The sequence below is a fragment of the Leptosomus discolor genome, chromosome 5 (genome assembly GCF_034619465.1).
Source record: "Leptosomus discolor isolate bLepDis1 chromosome 5, bLepDis1.hap2, whole genome shotgun sequence".
NCBI classification, from domain to species: domain Eukaryota; kingdom Metazoa; phylum Chordata; class Aves; order Leptosomiformes; family Leptosomidae; genus Leptosomus; species Leptosomus discolor.
In genome coordinates this window covers 20873921-20883719 of record NC_141395.1, presented here as the reverse complement: position 1 = coordinate 20883719, position 9799 = coordinate 20873921, and the positions used below count along the sequence as shown (strand labels likewise).

Sequence of the window (9799 nt, the reverse complement as noted above, 5' to 3'; positions counted from 1 at the left end):
AATGTATTTTGTTATAGCATTCATAACCATAACTGTTAACAGATGAAAAGCAGCCTAACCAAATACATTGAACTATAAAGAGAAGACAGACCCACTCTAGGAGGGTGCACTTTTTAAGACTCGTTTCATGGAAAAGGCACCTAGGTCAACGACTTCAGCCACAGACCTGTAAAATGTGGAATAAAGGAATCAATTATTCAGAAAGACCAAAGGGAAACCTCCAACATCTTAGTTTGTTAATCCTGGGTGGGCAAAAGCAATAATCAAAGGAGTGTGGATTGTATCCAGAGAATTTATGTGCTTTTAATTCTCAAATAAAGGACAACTTTGAGTTTAGGATCCTTATAATCAGGAGTTACATTAATAAAAACCAGGTATCAGCGAAGGCTTCTATCTTGTACAAACTAAAAATTAGTAGCAGAAGTTTCAGTATAGCAGCATGTGATAAGGTTGCCTGCTGGAGACTCTGGCTGGTTTAACAATTCATTTTTCATTTATGCTGCATCAGTACCTCCAGCCCCTCCAGGATCTCTGTGATTCTACACACTACGTTAACTCATCGTCCTCCAGGCTCTTCCTTGAGAAAAGCTTTCTCCATGTCTACATTACAGCATATTTTATTTATGAATTTATGGTCAGGTACCTCAGTTCTGGTCTTGTGTTACTTAGATGCTCGGTGCTATAATCTACCAACTAAATTATTTCAGTGATCTCACTGCTGATCGTACACCCTGATGATGTGCTGTGAACCCACTCCAGAGACAAAGGCTTGAGGTGGCACAGGAGCAGGTTTACCCACCTTGTCATTGGATTGGTAATTCAGATGTAGGAATATGCAGTTTCATTTCTTTCCTCGTTTTCTGTTGTAGATTCTTCAAGCACTTTTTAACAGCCCCCTCTATCTTCATACAGGATTTGATATTTTTGAGAGTCATTTGAAAAGGAATCCATTATTTCATAAGATCATTATGTGCATGTATACATCCGCACATGATTTCTACAAACTGCTTCAGACAGGCAAGAAGCTTTAGGAGAAAGAATGTTGAATGAATGCAAATAAATACAATATTACGTCTCAAATCTAAACATGGCAACTCCAGAATACAGATGTTGCATATTCATGAGACAATGTAGGGAAGGCTACATGGCTTCATGTACAGAAAACACGGTTAGAATTCATTTCAGGCACTGAAACTCACTTTTAAAAATTGGTTTTCTTAATTAGAATTTTTACTACACTATACAACAAACATTTGTAAAGTAGACATCAAATAATGCTATAATTTCTTACTTGGTGGTATTGCACCTTAACCAGATCTGCCTTCCTTCTGCCATTCTCTCCCTCCAGCCATTCAAACCTCTCCACTGTGCCATACAGTGCATGAGTGTAAGCAACTGGTCTTGCTGCAGAAGGACTTGGAAGAGAGAAAAGAACATTACTTTTGGCCAATGCACTACAGGGCTTCATAAAGAGACTTGTTGTGCAGTAGAGCTTGGTGCAGAGAGCAGGAAAAACCAGCAGGGACTACATCAGCCAGCACTGGCACCAAAGACATTCACAGGGAACCAGAGTCTTAGATTTCAAAATAGTTTGAGTCTGAAATAGTATTATGACACTTGCCTTGCAAAAAATCAGGAGCATCATTCTTTTCCCACATCGTCTTGACTGTATAACCTGTTTCTTTTTACTTAAAAGGCCTGTGGGTTTGATTCACAGCTACAGACAGTCAATAAATGCAGCCTAAACTGCTTTGGTATCTAACATTAAACTTCAGCACAGTAACTCTCAATAAGAAAAAATCAGGCTTGTCCCTCCCATAATTCAGTTGCTGTCATTTAAACAGCATTAACTGTACCAAAACTTTTTCATTTAATGAAAGGATTTACGTTTGTAAAGTTGGGTTACTGATACTTGAAAAAATATCGGAAGATAAAATGTAGTAACTAGTAAAATATAGTTTCACAATTTTCAAGAGTACTTCATAGAGTATGTATTTATACTTGCTGTTAAAAAAGTACACTGTTAAAACACTTGTATCAGTGTTTTGTTCTAACTGTGAGAGTCTAAGGATGCAGGCAAAGCAGTGTTTGTGGGCAGAAGTAGTGTCTTTTTCTAGACCAGCAGGAAAAAGCTGGAAAACAATCTGTAAGATATCTAAATAAATTCTGAGCAGTTGCTTTTAACTTTAATTCAGCCTTGAAATATGCTGCTACTGTTTCAGGCCTGGAAAGGGTTTCTGAGAAAATGTTGGTTTTTATTTTCTGTTGGTACAATCTAGTTTTCCTAAATAATCTAATTTTTTTTATAGGTCATTCTTATGCAAGAGGCTATAAGTAATTAAACTTGCAGGATGAAAACATGGCACAGGCACTGCTGGTACCACCAGGACCTGAAAGCTTCCGCTATTTTACTAGAGATTCTCTCGCAGCTATTGAAAAGCGTTCTGCAGAAGAAAAAGCTAAAAAGCCCAAGCAAGAACATACAGATGATGATGATGAAAATGGTCCAAAACCAAACAGTGACTTGGAAGCAGGAAAGACACTGCCATTTATTTACGGTGACATACCTCCGGGAATGGTGTCTGAACCTTTGGAAGACCTGGACCCATATTATATCAATAAAAAAGTGAGTGAATAATCTTTTGCACAGAATAGAATATAGTTTTCTACATTAGAAAAGTTTAATCACAAAATATGATGGTTGAAGCCATCAAGTCACTAAATATACAGAAACATCCTTTCATTTAACAGAACCGATTTATGCTCTTGTATTTTGACTCTTTCAACTTCCGTTGAGTTACATATTATTTAATTCACTGTAAGGAAGATATAGCTTCCTTGAGCTTGCCTGAACTTGAGAACATGACTGAGTTTTCCTAATTTCAATGTAGTAGACTGGGTATGACAAACAAGGTGTTCCAAGCATGGTTTTGCAGTGGAGGTGATTGTAGATAACCAGGTAGCATCCATCCAAGGTAGTGAAACAAAGGGCTGTAACTGTATTCTTTGTTTCTGATATAGCTATATAACATATGTAAACATATATCTATATAGGTATGTACAAAATATATGTATCTATCTATACATAGCATATAAGGACTTTGTGTAAATCTTGGGTCATACAAAACTACTACAATCAAAACTGTTGCTTGAGGTGCTTGGGATTGTTATGATAGACCTCTGCTGCACAGCTATCAGTTAGAAGTCTGTGCAGACACCACAGAAAAGCTCGGTTTTGAGGAAGGAATCGAAAAAGACAGTTTTGTTGTTCTGAAGACTGATTGAGAGTTTTCATACAGAAAGAGCAGAGTGAAGAGTTATGTGTTGTGAGAGAAAAGTAACATGGCTGAGTTACATGTCTAAGGCTATAACACAACTGTACCATCAATAGCATAGCTGTGCTCCATGAAGAATATAAACTCCCAAAAGAGATGTACTTCCCCTGCCGATTTGCACAGTCATACAAAATCCTCATTTTCACATGATCTGCAAGCCAGAGACTTGGAGACAGAAAGGCTAGTTCAAACAGATCCATTCAAGTGAAAAGTTTGCCCCTTGGCCTTTTTGAAAGTCAGGATCTGCACAAAAGTATATGGGTTTTAGTCTTGTAGCAATGATGCATACAATTTGGAAACAGATTGCCATTATATGACTTAAGAGTAAGACAAGGAACAAACAAGTACATCGCTGCATCTGGGATTAGTTGTAGACTGCGTTAAACTCCTCCAGGATCTGAAACAGTCCAGCCTGGGAACAGTTAAAAACACTTTATGTCCTGCACAGATTTGTAAGAGGTACAGCTGACAGTAAGAGCAGGTTCTGCTCTGTAATCTCTATCGGCTTATTCTGCATGCTCCTTTAGAGCATTGAGATGTTCTCAGTTCCTGATAGACCAGCAAAGTGTTGCGGGTAAGGAGAGTGAAGGAAGATGAAGCTATGGATAACAACCCTAAATTCAAAAATGCAGGTGTTTATGGACAAGTGCTTGGGATTATCTTCTCCCATCTCTCTGAAACAGAGAAGGAAAGGGATACAGTTGCTCTGATGATGGCTTGAAGCGTTCCACGTTACTATTGAGACAAGAAATTTGGCGTTGAGTAACTGTAAAAAAATGAAGACATAAAGTATTTTAAACTCTAAAGAAACTTACTTCGTTTGTTAGGAAAAAATCATGCCAATAGTACTCTCAATTTTGTGATTAAATTTGTGGTTGCTTTTGTTTCACAAAACTGTTTTTAAAATTATGGCTTCAGAAATAGGAATAGAAAATAAAGCAGAATCCATATGTAATTGCATAACTTAAGAGTTGCCTGTCTTGATTTGAAAGACAGGTGTCTGTGGAGAAAGGCAGGAGCCTCCCTTGAAATGGAAAGTGCAACCCCCTTCCCTCCAAATTATTATAATTTTGAAATTAACGGGCCTTCAGGCAAAGATATGGGGAATAGGAATAACAGTTCTTTACTAATATATATATATATATAACACAAGGCAGGGAAAAAACAAAACAACCCACTGGTTTACACTGACAGAGTCAGAAATACAACCTGACACCCTGTTAGGGTGGCAGTAGCAGTCCGATAAGATGCTGGCTGCAGTCCTCCTGAAGCGATGGATGTAGTTCTGTGGAAGCAGCAATCAGGTAAAAGAGTCTGGTCTTCCTCCGAAGGTCCAGTGGTAGGTAGGTAGCTCTTGTCCTCTGGAACTCCAGTGGGGAAAAAGCTCCTCTGGGAATCCAGTGGAAGAAGGCTGCTAGGGTGTTCAAAATCTCCGTTTTTATTTGGCATGGACTGCTTGGCTCCTTCACCCCCCCCCCCCCCCCCCCGGCGGAGCATCTCACAATGGGATGGGGAGTCGTGAGGCAGTTCCTTGATGGGCCATTAACAGGGGATAGTCCAGGAGCGAGTTATCGATGGGTCAGGCGATAAGGCATTGTTGTGCCCAGTAACAGGAGATAGTCCAGAGGGGGGAGGCAGGGAGCACCGCCCCACCTGGTCTCAACAGCTCCTGAAGATGGTAATAGAATATTTTTTTTTTCCTTTTGGCACATTTTACACTGTAACCCAGGACATTGCCGAAGTTAAACAAACAGTGCTGTAGATAATATAAATATTAACATTATTAAGGAAATTTAAAGAAATGAAAGCTCAGAGAAGGAGTGTTGCCAAGGGTTATTTTCATTTATATGGTTTTGGTTATATCAACAGTTCCATGCAGATTCTCACTTACAATGTAATTGTGTGCAGTAAGCACTTGTCTTGACTAGCTGCAAAATAAAATCAGGAATAAAGTTGCATAAATAATTTCAGGAATAAAGTTTTCTAAAGAAGTCTTCTACAAATGAAGTATCAGAAAACCTGACAAGTACTGAAGTATACTTTCTAACCTCCAATGATCAGAAAAAGCAGTCAGATTTTTTGGAACAAAAGTGTAAAAACGCAAACTACTGATGGACTTGTTAGGCTATGAGAGTTACTAGTAAACTGCAGAATCTTTTGTCACAGGTGACGTCTGTATTTATGCTATCTGCCAGCCTAATGTGCTCAACAGAAAACAAGTGGACATCTTAAATGATGAACTAAAATTAGTCATCCCTCCTCCAGTTTATAGCAGAAAAGACTTGTCAATGCAGCGAAAGTCGTACATGAATTGCAATCTGCCTTCAGGCTGTGCTGCAGCAGTGACCTTGGGACAGGCAACATCTTTTTAGCTTTTCTAGCTGGATGAAGGACTGTAGGGCAGAGAGAAATGCCAATGAGTGCAAGTCCAGTCTCTGTCATCCTCAATGCTATGCTTTATTTTATTCTGTCAACAGGCACCAGCAACACTGCTTTACCTGTTTTCTTTCCCACCGTAAAGAGGTTTGCTTTCTCTCCCAGAGATGGCAGACCAGATAGGCAGTGAAGGCCATGGAGAGGGCAGCATTTTTCTGATCACAGCCAAGTTTTTACGGAGAATGGAAATCAACATGGAGAACAGTGATACTATATAGCTCTGCCGGGAGCATAACAAAGACTCCATTATGGTAGCACAAAGCAGAGCCATTACCATTGATAAAGAGCAAAAGGAATGAAGAATAGTCATGTCCTGAAGAAATTGCAAACAGCACCAAAGATGCAAGTAAACCTCACAAACAAATACACTTGGAATAAAAATGAAAACACTTAGGCGATGACCGCCAACAGGAACAGAATGAAATGAACAAGAACCATAGGTTTACCAAGTCAAATTTTAAAAGATGATAGCTACCTGAATTTGATGCTTACATATAGGGAAAGTAAGAGCATATTCTTAAAAATGTAAAAAGCATTTTTTTGAAGAAAGGATTTGTTGTAATAGGATGCCAAATTCTGGTGTACATTTGTCTTAGACTGCTCAGAATGGTGTCAGCTGGCAATTTATTAATCCCTTTTATTTTTTCACAGGTACATTTTTAGAGGATACATATAATTGATATTGGTAGTATTTAAAAATCTGAAATGAAAGCAAAATTATTTTAAAATTATGGTTTATTGTATAGTGACAGGTGTTTGTCCTTGTCAACAAATATATGTGTATATAATTCTGTTAAGTATTTGTTCCAAATACAAACTGGCATTTATAATTGCCCTTTTGCGGTTTTGGTTTTCTTTGTGTTTGCTCAGAAGGTAGAATGTATTTGATTAATTTGAAACTCTGACTTTAATCAAATACTATGTTAGAAATAAAACTGAAAATATTTTAGTGATGAAATGCTGCATTTTGCTATTATTGATAAACTGACACTGGTGCTGATAATTTCCACAAGTTTCAATAATATCAGAATTTACTCCACATGCTGGGAAATTTAGCAAATTGGAGAATTTGCTATGGAAGGCTTAATCCACTGTATTCATAGACATCAGTTATTTTCCTGCCACAGGTAGATAGTAGAATGGAATTTGAAACTCCCAGGCAGAGAATGGAATCCTTTAGAAGGAGGTAAAGAAATGTATGTAGTCCACACTGTATCTTAATTTTGTATTTCTTTTTTGCAGACTTTCATAGTATTGAATAAAGGAAAGGCAATTTTCCGATTCAGTGCCACATCTGCCTTGTACATTTTAACTCCTTTTAATCCCATCAGAAAAATTGCTATCAAGATTTTGGTACATTCATATCCTTTTTTCTTAATATTGATTTAAGGGTTACCATTTAAAACTACTTAATTACTGAAATAAGACTTTTCATATGGATATACAAATTATGTCACTGTGGGTGTATTATGCTAACTAAACGTATGCTGATCACACTTAAAAAGCAGCCATATCACACGTGAATTGCAGTATGATCTTCATTCCTACCAAGTTAATTCTCTACTGAACCACCTAAAGCTGTCAGAGTCTAAATATCAGGCTTTATATACAAAAGGAGACCTGATCCCATACTAAGCCCTGCAGCTAAGGCCAAATTAGTAACAAACCATTGCACTTGAACACATCTAAGGTCGCACTTTTACCAAGACCAGTAGTACTATTGGTGAACTAGACTCACTTAGCAAGGACAAAGGATCATGAGTAAAGAGGGGCTTTTTCAGGCATACTTTTTCAGCATTGTGTTTTCAGCATTGTGGTATGTGTTCTATAAAAGATCCAGGTCAGAATAAAGGAGAATATTTTCAAATATATTTCAATCATGTCCAAAGAACAACTTGGGCGTAAACAACCAACCTCTGCCTAAAGGTATTTTAGAATGGTCCTGCTGGCTTCAATGAGTAATTATGTTTGGGTACTCATTTCATATTTTTACAGACTTAAGGATGTGTTTAAGTTTCATTTAAATTCTAAACCTGACATAATTATAAAAGTAATGCATTGTTTTATAGTAAGTGTATCAACATGCCAGATGGCATACAATTTAAAATAGATAATATTATACACAAAGCTTTATTTTCAGATTTTATTTAGAATATCATGTTATTTGTGCATATTTTTATACACTTAATATTTTCAATTACTTCAGTGTTATAAAACTATCATACTTTTTTGACTTACATGCCTTGACTATAACCTACATTATTCAGCATGCTTATCATGTGCACTATTTTGACCAACTGTGTATTTATGACCATGAGTAACCCTCCAGACTGGACAAAGAATGTAGAGTAAGTTAAACATTTTTACTTTCTTTCTTTTTTTTTTTTTTTTTTTGGTATGACGCCAAACAAGAAGCATTTATGGAAAGTTGCATGCCAGAAGGAGATTAATATCTTTCTGGTTTCCTCCTGGATAATTTAATTGGTTTAAAAGTAATGCCTTGTTCTTTAAAACTATGACTGAGGAATATCTGAACTTCTACTATGAAGTATGAACACAAGGTCTTGTCCTTGGGTGTTCTGAGCTGCAAATTGGAAGAGGAGCTCCAAAACGTTAAATGTGCACATAAAATTGTTGCATGTCATTGGTGAGGCCAGCCATACATTGAGTATGCATGATCTCAGCACAGTGGGACATTCATTGTGTCTGACTGATGTGAACTCACAAGTGCTAGCCCCAGCAAGCACACACAACACTGAAACCACAAGAAACTCACAGTGCTGAGGAAAGGGCCTTACCTACGAAGGAGTAACAAAGAGCTGACAGAAGTAAGGAAACCACAAAGTATCTCTGTTTATCTTCCTTCTTCATGGTTATACATGCATGTTTGTTCTCTGACAAGACACAGATACAGGTTTTCCTTTGAAATGTTATGTTTTTCTTTGAAATAATACTACTCATGAAAAACCTCTTTCTAACCACTTGTAGTTTCTTTCATTCCCTCCTGTTCTCAAGTAGCCATTATTGATTTCTATTTAGTTATTTCACTGCATTAAAGAATCTTACTCTGCATGCTGTATTTAGAAACTGCACTAGTGTTCACCCATTCCCACTATGCTCAACAGTGACTACGGCTTGTTAGGGTTGCTGAGAGACTGAAAGGAGAGCAGTAGAGTCTGTAGGCAGATTTCCTTTATTCTGGAGGTCCGCACAGACCCACATGGGTCTCAGGAAGTCCCTGTGTTACACTGGTGATAACTGACTATTCTATGTTTTTAAATGAATGGTTGCTCCCACACCAGATAAACTGGTAAAAACGTTCTACATCTTCAAGAATAAGTCTGGGCGTGCTTTCTTATATGTAATGATTATTCATTAAATAAACCCCTATTATAGGCATGACTAGTTATTGTTCAGAACTAATTTTCACAGAACTCTCTGATTTTGACATAAAAAAAAATTCTTATTTTTTTTGTAGCACTTAGACACCTACCTGATTTGTGAATGCAAGCAAAGAGGCAGCCCTCTGAGTGCCAGAGAATGTACACATAAATATCAAAGTGTAAAATGTATCTATAAGTACTAGTCTCAAATTATTTGCAAGCATAGAAACTAAGATTAAATCAACCTTTTAGAAAATGAATAGTATATACGTGTCAGGTTTAAATTTCATCTACACGACAACAATTACGTTCATAAGTGTTTAGGGCAAGTTAAATTAATGATTTCCTCTTTTCACTTCAAAATACTTTTGTTTTCTTTTAAGTCATCTTTCTTAAAGAGTAAGTATGCAAAAATCTATTATTCCTGCTCTGATGCTTTTCAGGTACACTTTCACTGGAATTTATACCTTTGAATCACTTATCAAAATTCTTGCAAGGGGCTTCTGCTTAGAAGGTTTTACTTTTCTGCGAGACCCATGGAACTGGCTTGACTTCAGTGTCATTTTAATGGCGTAAGTGGTTCAAGAACTTTTTAAGCTTTTAGGGCATGAAATTAGTGGCAAATATTATTATAATAAATATATT

At 37.1% G+C, this 9799-nt stretch overlaps 1 protein-coding gene across 20 annotated transcripts in view; it reads left to right on the top strand.

The window, feature by feature from the left end:
* Positions 1-2359: 2359 nt before the first annotated feature.
* LOC104342309 (sodium channel protein type 2 subunit alpha) overlaps positions 2360-9799 on the top strand; it is a 64456-nt gene continuing 57016 nt past the window's right edge. For all 20 annotated transcript variants that reach the window (XM_086465849.1, XM_086465851.1, XM_086465843.1 and 17 more), the window contains exons 1-4: positions 2360-2626; positions 7014-7132; positions 8030-8119; positions 9598-9726. In XM_086465849.1, the coding sequence (XP_086321975.1) occupies positions 2360-2626; positions 7014-7132; positions 8030-8119; positions 9598-9726 (605 nt within the window). The remainder of the gene's footprint in view (positions 2627-7013; positions 7133-8029; positions 8120-9597; positions 9727-9799) is intronic.